The sequence below is a fragment of the Vipera ursinii genome (assembly GCF_947247035.1).
Source record: "Vipera ursinii genome assembly, chromosome: 1".
Classification (NCBI taxonomy): domain Eukaryota; kingdom Metazoa; phylum Chordata; class Lepidosauria; order Squamata; family Viperidae; genus Vipera; species Vipera ursinii.
In genome coordinates this window covers 22,359,046-22,375,752 of record NC_139512.1, presented here as the reverse complement: position 1 = coordinate 22,375,752, position 16,707 = coordinate 22,359,046, and the positions used below count along the sequence as shown (strand labels likewise).

The 16,707-nt window shown below is 40.1% G+C and overlaps 1 protein-coding gene across 2 annotated transcripts in view; it reads right to left on the bottom strand.

Annotated features, from left to right (window-relative positions):
- Positions 1–221: 221 nt before the first annotated feature.
- The window catches only part of ATL1 (atlastin GTPase 1), a 41,423-nt gene continuing 24,937 nt past the window's right edge, over positions 222–16,707 (bottom strand). Inside the window, exons 7-14 of one of the 2 annotated variants that reach the window (XM_083349757.1) lie at positions 16,091–16,183; positions 13,954–14,092; positions 10,895–11,022; positions 10,332–10,388; positions 8,026–8,097; positions 4,962–5,393; positions 1,884–1,898; positions 222–1,256 (exon numbers count right to left, since the gene is read on the bottom strand). In XM_083349757.1, coding sequence (XP_083205883.1) covers positions 1,143–1,256; positions 1,884–1,898; positions 4,962–5,393; positions 8,026–8,097; positions 10,332–10,388; positions 10,895–11,022; positions 13,954–14,092; positions 16,091–16,183 — 1,050 coding nt within the window. In that variant the 3' untranslated portion in view covers positions 222–1,142. The remainder of the gene's footprint in view (positions 1,257–1,883; positions 1,899–4,961; positions 5,394–8,025; positions 8,098–10,331; positions 10,389–10,894; positions 11,023–13,953; positions 14,093–16,090; positions 16,184–16,707) is intronic. The other variant, XM_083349758.1, reaches the window with a different exon arrangement.

The following is a 16,707-nucleotide window of genomic DNA, read 5'->3' as shown; positions in this document are numbered from 1 at the left end:
TAAAAATTGAACCCTACACAATCCAATTTTGATTGTTCTTTAAAAGAATTTGTACAGACTTTTCCCCGAAAGAGGCTGCTGTTAAGGAAAGCAGAATTACAACTCTTGCAAGTGAAACAGATGCAGTGTAAATTCTTGTATTTAGTGCGAGACAGGGAAGTTTCTGCTTGAGTATTCAGAAATTAATAAAACAACAGATAGCTACGGTAATTGTCTTAGGAACAAACCTTTAATCAACAATAACATAATAAAAACTAGGAACACTCTTTATGCACTAAACAAATATATATACAGTGGAATTTTCAAAGACATGTTAAAAAAGGCTTTTCCATCTCTTTAACATATCATAGCAAAAGAAATTTCTGCAGCTTCAGAGAAGGCAAGTGAATAAGCTGGATGAAGAAAAGTGCATATCAAAACCTTTATGTGTACATTGGAGAATATTAGGATAACCCCACTTAAATAAGTGTACAGTTCACAGCCAGACCATTACTTATATTCATGAGGTTTGCTCACAACATCCTCCAAGTACACACAAAGGTTTAATTTGCATACTTCTTTTCATCAAACTGCATGGATGTGTCCATGAAGTTACCAGGAGTTGAGTTTGACTCTAAAGAGACTCTTATTTTTTTTCTCCTCTAGAAAGCCTTAAGGTGGTCTTAATGACTCAAGGGGCTTAGATTCAGAGAAGCCCACACAAGCAGTTGTGTGTATGATCATCCACTGCACTGCTGCTATATCCCATTCTTGCTGTTTGGGATGACATGGCTCAGCTGTGAGGAAAAAATCTGGTGTAAAAGGAGAAAGAACACTTCCTCTGGCTCTGGCCTTCTTATGCTCTTAAAAAGATCTGAAAGTAACAGCATTTTCTAGAGAACCAAAGAGTACTGAGTCTGCAGCAAAATTAAGTCACTGCCTCCTTTTTAAAAAGAAAATGACAGTCATGCCAATTCATCCACTCTCAAGCAGGGCATTGTCCAAATTAAAGCAGCCACACTTAAGCCATTGGTGTATGTGAATGAGTTATCATTTTTCTCCATCTTCCATTTTTGAGGAGGGCCAGAGATTGGTATATGGATGCAGAAGTGATTAACAGGTTTAATGATGTATTTCTTGCACCTCTGTGGAAAGCATATGGATTACATACTCTTCTTCTCTGTCTCTTCCTTGGGTTCCATCTTCTGAGCTGTAGGGAAAGCATGGTGGTACAAATGTCTGTGTGTGGCAGCTGCGCTGTAAAGTTTGTACAAAGCCTGAAAACCAAAACATAAAAGAAGAGGGAAAAAGTTTTCAACTATTCTTCTCGTGGACTACTCCTAAACAGACATGCTTCATGTATCCAATCCTTTTCATTTTATCTCAAGCTTATGCCTTGTCTTTTCAATTACTGATAGAATTTAGGTGAAACATGAAAACACAGTGCAAATTCCTCAGTTCCACTACATGTATTCCACTGGCTGTAGAACTCTGCTTTTTGCCAGAGGAATTGATGTTTTAAGTTATTTCAGGGATGGCATTCTCTAGAGAGCTGACCTTGCTTCCTCTAGCATAAGAGACCTGGATCCTTTCCCAGCAAACATTACTGGGAAGAGCAGCAGATTTAATGGATACACAGGGCCCTTCTCCTACTTGTTCTGCTGTTACAATCTGCTTGTAACAATGGGCTGTGCAGTATGCCTGAGAGCCATATTAAGCAGGTTTTTGGTCTCTGATCTGAATTCCAAAATGAGGCAATCAGTCAAATTCTGCAGCTGTCTTCCCAATTTCAGCCTATGGTGGGAAAGATTTTAAAATTAGTATAAACACCCAAATGCACAGTCATTCATATATGTACACTGGTAGAGAAGGAATTGCTTTTGCATAAAAATAAGTTGGCTTACCTCATTTGTGTTGCCCTGCAGAAAAGGCAGTTGCAAAAAGAAAGAAAAAAACCAAGGTGAGAGAAAGAACACAAGGTGTCCTTGCATTTATATACCCGTTCCTATTGTATCTTGAAGCAAACCGGAGAAGGTCCATTCAATTTATTCTGCTTTCTGTTCCTCTTGCTAACAACCTATAAAGTTGTCTCATTTTTCCAGCCATGAGTTCACCCAGTCAAAAGCTATCTATTAGCAACGCCGCCTTTCTAGATTTAAATTATGTATTGACTTAATTATTTTAATATCAATTCTATATATTTACAGTTCTATATTTTTGCTGTTTATTCTTTTATTTCTTTTGGGGTCTCTTGAACCATCAATACAGGGAGAGAGTTCAGATTATTAAATACATGATTTTCATGATTTTTGCCTGGAAAATAATATATAAACCATATAAACAGATAAACCTAAGAACTGAAGACAAGACTTCTACTAAAGTGCATTATGCATAGATAGTTCAACACAATAACATAATCTAAACAAACCTTCCTCAACCTGTTGGATTAGAACACCTTTTGCTATAGCCATCAAGTAACTGTGGGCACCCTCTGTCACCCTTGCTTATTTACCCAGACACATTTTAGCAGGGTCATCTTAGGGATGAATCTGGACACAATCCAAATTCATGCATGTACTATACAGTTGTTTTTTAAAAGATGTTCCATTATAATTCACCTTTCAACACCATCAAATTGGGAGTGATTTTTAAACCAATCTCAATTACTCTCAAAGCAACTTGGCCAATTCAGGTTACAGGAGAGGGCCCAGCTGAAAAACAGACACTATAACACTGGTCCTCACAAGAAGAAAATGTCAAGGCTTCCTGCCTTCTATTTATGTGCCTCTGCTTTAGTACCATATGGAATTTGTTAAGGATTTTCTGATCAGATATGGGGATGAGACAGCATATAGGGCGGAGGTACAAAAACTATCCATATGGTGTAGTAACAACAACTTGCACCTAAACATCGGCAAGACGAAAGAGATGGTGTTAGACTTCCGGAGAAAAAAGGAGGAACCTGCCCCACTTTACATCGGGGAGGACTGTGTAGAGAGAGTTTCCTCCTTTAAATTTCTGGGAGTCTACCTCTGTGAAGATCTGACCTGGAAAGTTAACACAACCCAGGTGGCTAGAAAGGCCCAACAGAGGCTTCACTTTCTTAGGATCTTGCGGAAGAACAGGGTAGAACAACAGCTAATGACCCTCTTTTACCGGTCTACTATAGAGAGCGTCCTCTCGTATGGTATTGTGGTTTGGTATGCTGGTCTGACAGCCGCGGATAGGAAAGTATTACAGAGGGTAGTGAGCACAGCACAAGACATTGTGGGCTGTCCCCTGACACCACTGGATGACATCGCCAGGGCTCGTTGCCTTGGAAGAGTGAGGAAGATTCTCAGGGATGACTCACACCCTGGACGGTATCTCTTTACTCTCCTACCATCCGGTAGGAGATATAGGAATATAGCCAGCCGTACCAACAGGCTGAAAAATAGCTTTTATCCGTGGGCTGTTAGGCTTTTAAGTGGGACATAATCTTATGCAGAATTGACTTGGGAGACCGGTGTGTGGTGTAGTTGGTTCACATAGTGTGGTGGGATGGAGGGTTTGTTGTCACTGTGTGTTGGGGGGAGAGAGCACGGGGGGAGGCTCAGCTAATCTCGATGTACACATGTTGTACTTTGACAATAAAGGTTTATTTATTTATTTATTTATTTATTTTATTTATTTATTTGCTTTTAAATCTCTTTTACCTTAATTACTGAAAAGATAACCAGAGCCTTCTATGGCTATTTTCTGTGTTCTCACATCTAGCGCATAAATCCATTGGGGAACACTAATCTTCCCTCCAATTCTCTTCATATTGACTAATAGCCTCTCTAGGACAGTGTTTCTCAATCATGGCAACTTTAAGATGGCTGGCTGGGGAATTCTGACAGTTGAAGTCCACCCATCTTAAAGTTGCCAAGGTTGAGAAACACGGCTCTAGAGCTTTCTAAATCTTATCTGGAGAAGTCAAGAGAGTAAACATTACTTTTATTTTATTTTTTATTTTAATTCCATTTATATTTATTTATTTATTTATTTTAATTCCATTTATATCCCGCCCTTCTCCGAAGACTCAGGGCGGCTTACAAGCTTAGCAGTAGCCTTCATATATGCCTGCTTATTAGGGCTTTCACACACACCCCAAGAGGCATTATTATTACAAAGTCAGCTTATTGCCCCCAACAATCTGGGTCCTCATTTGACTTTGATCTTCTCATTACTGTTAAGATGCCTACTAGTGATTTTCAGCCCTCTAAATCTCCTTCATAGATATATATAACTTTTTTTAAGTAAACTCTTTGTGCAACTATTTCCTGTGATGTAAAAGCCTACTTCCTTTTGCACAGCAAACCTTCTCTAAACTGAGAGGTCACTGAAAGCAAACTCCACTCCTTACTAGCACTGATGATATACCTAGTTTGGGTAGTGAAACAATTGCAAGAAACCAACCAAGCTCAGAGAGCACTAAAGATCCCCTCATTTCAGTCCTGAGCTACAAATACTTTCCTTTATTGGTTTCTCCAAACAGCGGTCCACCCAGAATGTTCGATTTCAGTTTCCATCATTCCCATTTAGTGTGGCTAAGTAAGGGAACTGAAGGCCAGCAACATTTGAAGACTCCAGATCAGAAAAGGCTCAGTCACGTATTATTACTACTTGAAATATTAGTTCAAAGTTGCACAGATTTTGGAGGCAGTAGGCAGCTTTGAGGTGGTGTTCTGCATGCCTAGTGTCATTGGGAGTTGGATGGCATACATTTAATGAAATAAATAAATAAAATATTGCTTTGCACAAGAGAAAAATCATCTGTCTTTTTCTTCTTTCTCATTCCCTCTGGTTTTGTAGAGAAGCTATTCATTGTTGCAGAGTTTTCAAACTTGTGAAGTCTTTAACGGTTCATTTTGGACCCTTTTCTTACCTTCATCTAATGGACACTAGAGGCTTGATAGGAATGCCAGTGCAAGTCTCAAGAAAGGTTAGTGAGTTCTTACCTGGTCCCAGAGTGCTGCTGCCACTTGGTCTATGACGGCCCCCAGCTCCCTGTACTCCCCGGAGTATCTGATGTATGCCCATGTGCAAAGGGTGATCAGAGTTAGCCCCATGATCATATTGCAGAGACTGGCTATGATGTCCAATCCAATGAATCCTGTGACACCAGCAATGACGTAAGTGATGAAGATGACGACAAACAGGGTGGCTGGGGTGCGAGCAGCATGGAAGATGTTCTTGCTGTCATTGTGCTTGATATACTGGACATAGAGCTCATCAATTTCTGCCTCCAATTGCTGGAGGTAGCGACGGCTGAATTCTTCACCCCCCATCTTTTTCACACCGCGGAATTGCCGCACTGCCTCTTCCTTGAGCTCCAGGTGTTTATTCTGAAGGTCACTGGGGGCAAGAAAAGGTTTGTCACCTCCACACACCTGAAACAAGCAAGTAAAACATTTTTTAAAAAACCCTACAGGGTAAGCCCCTGACCAAAGAAATGTGGCATCCACCAGATTTGTTAAGATTTGAATTCCCAGAATTCCTAGACAGTATGAAAAAACCTACAGTTGCAAGAAAAAGTATGTGAACCCTTTGGGATTACGTAGAGTTTTGCATGAATTGGCCATAAAATGTGCTCTAAACGTCATGTAAGTCACAACAATAGAAAAACACAGTCTGCTTAAAATAATACTACACAAACATTAGCTGTTGTCATGTTTTAATTGAACATAAGATGGAAACATTCACAGTGCAGGGTGGAAAAAGTATATGAACCTTTGGACTTAATAACTGGTTGACCCTCCTTTGGCAGCAATAACCTCAACCAAACGTTTCCTGTAGTTGCAGATCAGACCTGCACAATGATCTGGAGTAATTTTGGACCACTCCTCTTCACAAAACTGTTTCAGTGTAGCAATATTCTTGGGATGTCTGGTGTGAATCGCTCTCTTAAGGTCATGCCACAGCATTTCAATCGGGTTGAGGTCAGGACTCTGGGCCACTCCTGAAGGCGTATTCTGTTCTGTTGAAGCCATTGTTTTGTTGAATTACTTGTATGCTTGGGTCATTGTCCTGTTGCATCACCCATCCTCTGCGGAGCTTCAGTTGGCGGACAGATGGTCGTACGTTTTCCTGCAAAATGTCCTGATAAACTCTGGAATTCATTTTCCCATCAATGACAACAATCCGACCAGGCCCTGAGGCAGCAAAGCAGCCCCAAACCATGATGCTCCCTCCGCCATGTTTTACAGTGGGGATGAGGTTTTGATGGTGTGCTGTGCCTTTTTTTCCTCCACACATAGTGTTGTGTGTTTTTCCCAAACAACTCAATTTTGGTTTCATCTGTCCACAGTATATTTTGCCAGTAGTGCTGTGGAACATCCAGGTGCTCTTTTGCAAATTTCAAACGTGCTGCAATATTTTTTTGGACAGCAATGGCTTCCTCCGTGGTGTCCTCCCATGTACTCCATTCTTGTTTAATGTTTTCCTTATTGTAGATGTGTCAACAAAAATGTTAGCATGTGCCAGAGATTTCTGTAGGTCTTTAGCTGGCACTCTAGGATTCTTTACCTCATTAAGCATTATGCGCTGTGCTCTTGCAGTCATTTTTACAGGACGACCACGCCTAGGGAGAGTAGCAACAATGCTAAACTTTCTCCATTTGTAGACAGTCTGTCTTACCGTGGACACATGAACATCAAGGCTTTTGGAGATACTTTTGTAACCCTTTCCAGCTTCATGCAAGTCAACAATTCTTGCTTGTAGGTCTTCTGAGAGCTCTTTTCTGCGAGGCATGCTTCACATCAGACGGTGCTTCTTGAGACCAGTAAACCCAAAACAGGTGTGTGTTTTTAAAGGGCAGGACAGCTGTCAGCAACACATCCAATATCATCACACTGATTGGAGTCAAGGTTGGCTCACTCCTGGCTCCAATTAGCTCTTGGAGAAGTCATTAGGCTAGGGGTTCACATACTTTTTCCACCCTGCACTGTGAATGTTTCCATCTTATGTTCAATTAAAACATGACAACAGCTAATGTTTGTGTAGTATTATTTTAAGCAGACTGTGTTTTTCTATTGTTGTGACTTACATTACGTTTAGAACGCATTTTATGGCCAATTCATGCAAAACTCCACGTAATCCCAAAGGGTTCACATACTTTTTCTTGCAACTGTATACTAGTTGGGAATTTGAATTAAATTCATCAGGCTGAGAAAGCTGGCTTATTCACATGTAACTAGGTACAGGAATTGCAATTAAAAGATCCCCAATAAGTGGCTATTTAGTCTCTACTTGATTCCATCAAGTAAAGGGAAATTTTGAATAACTAGTTCCACTGTTGGCCCTTTAACATTTAAAGGGTAGGTCTTTCCCTTGGAACAAGTCTTGATGTGCTTGACATCCTTTTAGATACAATCCGTGGAATCTCTCATTTTGGATACTATCATGATTTAAGATCCCCAGTTCTTTAAATCTTTTTTCATAAGATTTAAGTTTCTACTGCTCTGATCATCTTTTCTGTCCTTGTCTGACTTGTTCTACTCTCTCTGAAACCTTCTTAAAATGCAGGATTTGGAAATGGATACAGTACTTCTGACAAAGCAGATTATCTAACGTGAAATGAGTTGCAACAGGTTGTTCAACATTTTTAGTGGGATAAAATATTTCAGTACAGGTAATCACAGATTATCTGATTGTGTTTTCTTAATCATATTAGTCATGTATGATATATTTTATAATACAAATCAGGAGTTAGTACTGCAGGGTCAGTGGTTCCTTATGCCAATTCCATTAAAATACATATTTTTAAAAAGAAAAGCATGATTGAAATGGTGAAAATCTTGCAACAATATCATCAATTCACAAGATTTCAGATGACGTTTGGGGACAGGGTGACCAAGAGTGCAGCAATGTCAAATGATGTCTGGGGGCAGGAAAGCTGAAAGACGTTCCTCTGAGATCCAAAAGACATATTTTTGGAACTACATTGCTTTTCAGAAGACACAGGACCACCCACGGCTTTACATGGACTCCTTAGAAAGGTGATGGACAGAATCTGAGTCTTACCTCTTCCATTCGTTTGTTGTAAGTATCTTTTGCAGTGGCAACAGCAGCCAGATTGTTTGCTTCCGCAGTGGCCTGTAAAGGCAGAAGGGGGAATAGGGACGAAGAGAAAAAAATGTTGATGTGGAAACAGGAGGCCACTGACAATAATAGTTCAGAGAATTCTGTGAGTTTATTAATTGCAAGCAACGAGGCTTTTTGGCCTAAAGCATCAGGGAAGCTCAAAGTCAGGATCAAGCAAACCATGTCAACCACTGGATGGTTTTGGGTGAATCATTCTCAGCACAAGAAAAAAAAAGGGTTGTTTTGGAAGAAATGCTTTGCACATTGCCTTGAATTCTTGGTAGGAAATGCAGGGATATAAATCTAAACCTTATGTAAATAAGCACCCAACAGAATAGTACACAAATATGTTTAATGTTTTCCTTATTGTAGATGTGTCAACAAAAATGTTAGCATGTGCCAAAGATTTCTGTAGGTCTTTAGCTGACACTGCAGATGGGGACTGCAGCCAAGAAATTAAAAGACGCTTGCTCCTCGGGAGGAAAGCCATGGCAAATCTAGACAGCACACTAAAAAGTAGAGACATCACCCTGTCAACAAAAGTGCGTATAGTCAAGGCTATGGTCTTCCCAGTTGCAATGTATGGCAGTGAAAGTTGGACCATAAGAAAGGCTGAGCGCCAAAGAATTGAGGCCTTTGAACTATGGTGCTGGAGAAGACTCCTGCGAGTCCCTTGGACTGCAAGGCGATCAAACCGGTCAGTCCTAGAGGAGATCAACCCTGACTGCTCTTTAGAAGGCCAGATCCTGAAGCTAAAACTCAAATACTTTGGCCACCTAATGAGAAGGAAGGACTCACTGGAGAAGAGCCTAATACTGGGAAAGGTTGAGGGCAATAGAAGAAGGGGACGACAGAGAATGAGGTGGCTGGATGGAGTCACTGAAGCAGTAGGCGTGAGCTTAAATGGACTCCAGAAGATGGTGGAAGACAGGAAGGCCTGGAGGAACGTTGTCCATAGGGTCGCGATGAGTCGGACACGACTTCGCAGCTAACAACATTACTTGTAAAAATTCCTTCGAGTTGACTCCGATCAGTTCTCTTTTTCCATCTACAACCCCTTTTTTCCTCTCCTAGCGAATGCACATTTAACCGGGGAAGAGGTTATTATATGGTTTAATTAAATACTTTCCACAAAATCTCTCCTCTAGTTCTCAATTAATCAGTAAGGAGCTGATGATCAGCAGGGACTGCTCTTTTCCTTACTGTTCAGCAATTTTGATAGAAAGGGGAGAAAAACAGAGACAAGGGAAGCCATTTGGATTTTGCAAGTAAAGGAGGTTATATGGCAGTCAATAGATGCAATGGAGGAACATTAGGATCATCTACAGCAGTGTTTCTCAACCTCAGCAACATTAAGATGTGTGGAAGTCAACTCCCAGAATTCCCCAGCCAGCATGTTGCTGGGTTGAGAAATTGCTGAGGTTGAGAAACATTGATCCACAGCATACAACTTTCAGTTCAAGGCTGTCATCCAATTAGTTTGGAACAGGAAGTCTCAAAGGCCTGTTTATAGAACTAAGAACTCTTTCCCAACCAAGCATCGGCCCAAAGTGCTGAATTACAATGCCTAGAATTCTCAGCCATCGTGGAGAAACTTTGTGACCTAGTATTTTGCACATCTGGAGGGTATTAGGGCAGGAAAAGTGGTCTAGAGACATACTTAGGACTCCTTTCTACTTTTTATCTTCTTAGGGCCAAAGACAAACATGTAGCATAGACCTGGAAAAGGCATAGTAAATGATTTTGACCAAGATGCCTTGCTAAGCAATAAGTAGAAATATTTACTTTGTCCACTAAATAACTTTTAGTGACATTTACTTTTTATTCCTTTGAAAGTAAACATTATTTTGCTATACTTGAACAAAATTAATACGTTTCAATGTTTTTCAACCATGCAGGTACACCCGTATACATTAGCAAAGCATTAAAAAAACTGGTTTATGGTTTATTCTGAAAACAAGGCTGGATTGAATTGTGAGTGTTTTTGCATATTTCTAACTAAAGAGAGATATCACTATGACCTCTTGGCCATTTGCACATAGTAGTGTGCCCTCAATTATGTTCTCCCAACACTATTCAATTCCATTAATTTGCTGGCCTTCCAAATTAATGGGAAGTGCAGGATCTGAACATCTCAATACCTTTAAACAACTTGATTCGCCTGTAAGTCATCTCTCATGATTGACAGGAATTGATAGCAAAAAATGTTTTCTCCTTCCAATATGTTCCCAACCCCCCAGAATTACCTGCAACATTGATTTTGGATGAGGGAGCTCTTCTCCTTGGTAGATCTTAATGTAGGCCTGGGAGAAAGACAAGTTAAAAAAAAACCTCCAAGTGATATGGAAGATCATTTAAAACCTGCACATAAAATATTAGGTAAAAAAAATGTCAAAAGTGTTTCTAAGTTCTGACTTATAGAGCTATAATATTAATTACTGTATTAACCCTACAGCTTCCACTATGTCATGGATGCTATGCCTTTAATAGTGATTCCAAATATATCTTTAAAAAATGCAGTCTTTGGTTTTTTTTCCAGTTACTGAATGGGAAAGCTGTGACTTCTAAATAATATTTAAGTGCAACGCCTAGCAATCCTCATCGCTAGCACTGGAGATGGTAAACTTCTAGTTCAGTAACATCTGAAGGTGTTTTTACACTCTAAACTGTTTCTGGAGAAATCTGCTCCCACAGAGGTTACTTTCTGTTTCTATATGAGCCCAATACGGCAACGGGACCTTAGCCACTGATCCCTAGCAGAAGGAGATTTCCAAGCCATAAAGCCCGCTCTTTTATATTTTCAGCTCACCTTAAAATATTCCACAAGGCCTCGGCAGGTGATCTTATTCCCGTTGATCTCCTTGACATCCAGGCTCTTGGGGCTCAACAGCCAGGGAATCAGGATTTTCAAGTTTTTGATGAAATCACCGTCTATTTCTGTAAGGGGAAGATGAACCCTTGTTTATGATATGCCTTTTGTGATGCACACACTAGAAACCCCAAGACCTCAGGAGACTTCAGAGTGAACTGAGTACCTAAATCAAAATAATGAATTTTATACTAAATTGTCCAAAATACTGCCTTATGACGTGGATCTTTTGGACGCTTTCTGTCAACATATTTCTAATTATTATCCGCAAGTAAGACATCAAGGGAGATATAACACAATGTGATTTATATGAACTTTTCCATAGTACCAAAAGGGGATGAAAAGCTCAAGATGGCAATAGAAGAGATGGCCTACTACATTTGATCGAAGAAGATAAATTTTATCAGGGTCGGGTGCTCAACGTAATAATAGAAGTTTGGAGAATCAGAAGATAAATTGCTCATCAATGTATTGGTGAGAATGGTTGGGTTCATACATTGTGCTAGATTTAAACTACACTATGCTAAGAAGCTGCAATGACTAGGCTCAAAATAAACCATAAGCCACAAACCAAAACTGCTAAATTGATTCAACAAGCACAGCCAAAACCAAGCAGATCATATCATGGATTAACTAATTAATTAATTAGGAACCTGATGGTGCAGTGATTAGAATGCAGTATTGGAGGCTTACTCTGACCACAGCCAGGAGTTCGATCCTGACTGGCTCAAGGTAGACTCAACCTTCCATCCTTTCAAGGTAAGTAAAATGAGGTCCCAGATTGTTGGGGGCAATATGCTGACACTGTAAATCTCTCAGACAGTGCTGTAAAGCACTATGGGGCAGTATATAAGTCTAACTGCTATTGCTATTGCTAATGCAATGGGTGAGCCCAGCCACCATGCTCTTTTTGCCTAGTCTGGATTGTCCTCACTAATGTGTTAATGGTGGACCTTCTGACATGATCTACTATCTATTACACCCTCCAAACCTTTACCTGTAGATGGCCACCACTGTTAGGATCACACCATTCTTGAAACCTGGAGGGTTGGAACTATCTGATCCATGCTCATCTTAACATTCTATTGGGAATTAGGAGAGAACAATACCAGCAGTTTGTTCGACAGTAATGTGTGTGGGTGTATGGGTGTGTATGTGTGTATGTATATTTGTATATATGTGTGTGTATATATATATATATATATATATATATATATATATATATATATATATATATATATATATATATATATATATATATATATATATATATATAAAAAATAAAACATTTCGAATTCACTCTCACATAACTTTCCTCCAAAAACCGTTGAAATCCCTATCGCAATAATGTCATTTTATTACTAGGCTGGCCCCTTTGCAACCCTTAGCTTGAAAAATATTTATCAACAAATGTGTCTCTTAGGCCAAAGGAGTTCACTGCCTTTGCCAAACCTGGCTTGATGCCCATGAGCCCAGAGGCCAGCTAGAATGGCCCAATCAGAAACATAATTCAATCATGAAATAAACCTTGTCCCTATATGATACTGCTGTGTTGTTCTCCTCTTCTGTGTAGAGGTCATAGTTTTCCCTTAAGGAATAATCTCTAATAATGTTGAAGGTATCTGAATAGGTAAAGAGAAATTCTCTCAGAACAGCAATCAGAAGAATACAAATTATCTGAGGGGCTGGCTCACCCCAATGGGATTGGCCCATCCCACTTGCCCCTGCAGAAGAGGCCTCCTTTAGACCCCATCGGCCTTCTGTGCTGTGGCCCCGCCTCTGGAACATCTTGCCACCAGAGGTAAGATCCGCCTCCTTTAAGTCCTTCCTGAAGTGCTTTAAATCCTGGCTTCTCCAGTTGATCTGGAATACTGATAGGGGGGTGCTCTATGCTGGAAATGGTTGGTCAATTGAGAGATTAAAAACCTACCCCGACATTTTTTTATCCTCTTGGTTTTTATCCTTCACAGAGTCCTCAACTGACAACTGTTCATTTAATGACCTTTTCAAGTTACAACAGCACTGAAAAAATGACCTATGATCATTTTTCACGTTTATGACTATTGGAGAATTTGGATGCTTAGCAACTGGCATGTATTTATGATGGTTGCAGTGTCCCCAGAGTCAAGTGACCACCTTTTGCGACCTTCTGACAAGAAAGCTCGATTCGCTTAACAACCATGTTACTAACTTAACAACCGCAGTGATTCACTTAACAATTGTGGCAAGAAAGGTCATAAAATGGGGCAAAACTCACTTAACAACTGTCTTACTTAGCAATAATAATTTTGGGCTTAATTGTAAGTTGAGGACTGCCTGTATTTAATATCTCAGGGGCTGCCACAAAGAAGAGGGAGTCAAGCTATTCCCCAAAGCACCTGAAGGCAGGACAAGAAGCAACAGATGGAAACTAACCAAAGAGAGAAGCAGCCTAGAACTAAGGAGAAGTTTCCTGACAGAACAATGAATCAGTGGAATAATCTGCCTCCAGAAGTGGTGAATGCTCCAACACTGGAAGTTTTTAAGAAGAAACTGGACAGCCATTTGTCTGAAATGGTATAGGGTTTTCTGCCTGAGCAGGGGGTTGGACTAGATGACCTCCAAGGTCCCTTCCAATTACTACTACTACTACTGTTGTTGTGGTTGTTGTTGTTGTTAATTGTTGTTAATTTTATGGCAATGTAAGGCTCCCAGAGTCACTTTGGCTAATGAGACGGGTGGCATATAAATTTAATATGTAAGTAAACAAACATTGCATAAATCTCATCTAAGAAAAAAGACAGATGGTTATAATTAATTAAGCAGAAAAAAACTCTCCTTTCTGCAGAACATGAAGTCCCATCCAATCATAACTGGTCAGTTATCCCTAAAACAGGCCATAGACGCACACACTCCTGCCTCAAAGTGGCCTGTGATAAGAGCTCCTCCAACTTGGTAGCTATGAATTCTACCTCAGTTTTTTCTGCTGCTTGGTTCCTTACTCATGCCAATGAACTCACCTCTGAGTTTCCCATCAAAATTGGGATTTGTAGCTACTTTCAAACCCGGATGAGGTAAAAGGAAACAGGAGATGTTGGTGAAACAGGAATGTATATGCTTCCGCACATTCTGCAGCTCTTCATGCTGGTTTCCAGAAACCTGGGAACAAGCAGGCAATTACTCTTTTTTAAGGAGGACAAATATAAAACTGTTATTCATAACTGGTACAGGTAGTCCTCGACTTATGACCACAATTGAGCCCAAAATTTCTGTTGTTAAGTGAATGTTGTCCCATTTTATGACCTTTCTTGCCACAGTTGTTGAGTGAGTCACTGCAGATGTTAGGTTAGTGACACCGCTGTTAAATGGGTCTGGATCCCCTCATTGGCTTTGCTTGTCAGAAGGTGGCAAAAGGTGATCACAGGACCCCAGGAGACTGCAGCCGTCATAAATATGAGTCAGTTGCCAAGCATCCGAATTTTGATCATGTGACCGTGGGGATGCTGCAATAGTTGTAACTGAAAAACGGTCAAAAGTCATTTTTTTTCAGTAGCACTGTAAGTTTGAACAGTCACTAAATGAACTGTTGTAAGTCAAGAACTACCTGTACACAAAAATAATAGAGATTCAAAAGTTGCCAAACCTATACACCAATCTTTTTCAAACTTGGCAACTTTAGTATTCCTTAGCCAGAATCCACATACCTCAATGTTGCCAAGTTTGAAAAACACTACTGTAAACTGTGCCCTGGAAAACCATTCTTGAATCAATGCCAGCGTCTTTATTTATCTTCAAGTAGAAGCCAAATTCCCTCTGGGTTCACCTCTTCTGCCACTGCTGAAATCCTATGTGCAGCACTCGAGGCCAAAATTCCTCCAAGTTGGTTGAACAAGCCAGCTGCCACAAAGGAATCCTCACCTCGTCACTAGGTGGCTGGGGAAAGTACTTAAGTGTCCTTCTGTACAGTTGCATATATATGTTTTAAAAAACAGGTTCATTAACGTGGCTTCAGGTCACACTTTTACTGGCTCAAAGTCCTGAGGTTATCCATCTCTTATTTCATGCGTCCTCAAAGCCTATTTTGCCCTCTCCAGACTGGGCCATAATATTTGATAGCAAAATTTCAATTTTTAGGAGCTTCATTTTCTGTGTTTTAAGATCTCTTTGCCTTTAAAAAGTGCAAAGTAAGTGCATTCGGTTATCACAAGACTTAATGCAGCTTGTTCATATTTTAACCATCACAAACCTTAAAACAATTCAGCCTCACCCACCTGACAAGATCATCACACACCAATCAATGCAACTTCTAGACGTCTTAGAGCAGAGGTCCCCATTCTTTTTGGACTAGTTCCCCACAGAGAGGTTTTTCCGCAGACCGGAGGGGGCATGGTTTTGTGTGCTGCCTACATCCCGCAGGTGGGGCTTTTCTTGTTTCTGCGGCCCGGTTGCTGGCATGCTGTGGCCTGGTACTGGTCCACGGACCAGGGGTTGGGGACTCCTGTCTTAGAGGCCAACACCATCATCATCCTTGCTAAAGAAAATTGTCTAGTCCTTCGCTACTCACTGTGGGCCACATACATAACTAGTATGGAGAAAATTAGTCTGGAATAGGCAAAGGGATGATGCAAAGGCTGTATCAGGGGTGTAACCTGAGTCAGAGGGAAACGGGCTAGGATTTTCCAGTTTTATTCCTGTTGAGAGAAGCTGCATTTTTTCTTTTTAATGCATGAAGCCTATTTTAGGCTTGCAAAAACGTTTTCATACCTTTCCATCTCAGAAGAGCAGGATTTCACACTTTTGGTGTGGGGTTTTTTTCCCTTCAGTGATGCCACCAAAATTGAGTGTATGTTAAGGGGCTGTAAACACCACACAAAGAGTGTGATGCACAGGTTCTCATTGGTCAGCCAGGTGGCCTTTCCTGTCTGCTGCCCTCTGCATTAAATTTAACAACAGCACCTTAAAATCACAAGTGATTTTTTTCCTGCAAGAATGACTCTAATTTGATTTAATCTTAACTAGATTTAGTTTAATTTGATGACCTTAATCTGTGAGGGTTATTTCATTATTGCCTGACCTGATTAACAAGTTTCCATTAAGCTGGAAAATAAAATAAGAGTATTTTGACTTAAACAAACACATCCAACTCTAAATACCAACCTTGAGACGTTTTTCCAAAAACTTGGCTCCACCTTCAGCCCCGTAAGCAAACTCATAGGGAAAGCTCCAGTCACGAACAAGGAAAATAAGAGACTATAAATGCGATAAAAACCAAGACCAAAGTGAATACAATGTGCAAATGAGGAAAACATTGCGTTCATTTAAATGTATTGTTTGGAATGGAAGAACAGAGTGTTTTATCTGTTTAATGTGAGGTTTAAATGAGTTGCTTTGAAGAAATTAGCCGATTTGTAGCTAATCGTTTCTTCCAAATTATAAATGTTTACAGTATTTATTAACTTTCTATCCATAAATCTTCCAATACTAGCCAATCAAATTTCATTACTGAAAGCAACCAAAATGGGATTTTGTAAAAACAAAAATTTAACTTCTTTGATGTCGTAGACTTCTAGGGTGAGCTTACAGAATGTATTCAAACAGAGGTTGGATAGACATCTGCCAGGGATACTCTAATTTGGATTTTTGCACTAAGCAGTGAGTTGAATTTGTGGTGTGAAAGGGCTCTTTCCACATCCCAGATGCTGGAATGTGTCTATACCTACAAAGATCAGAATCGTGAAGGAAATGGGAGCATAGTCAATGGCTGTGCTGGATGG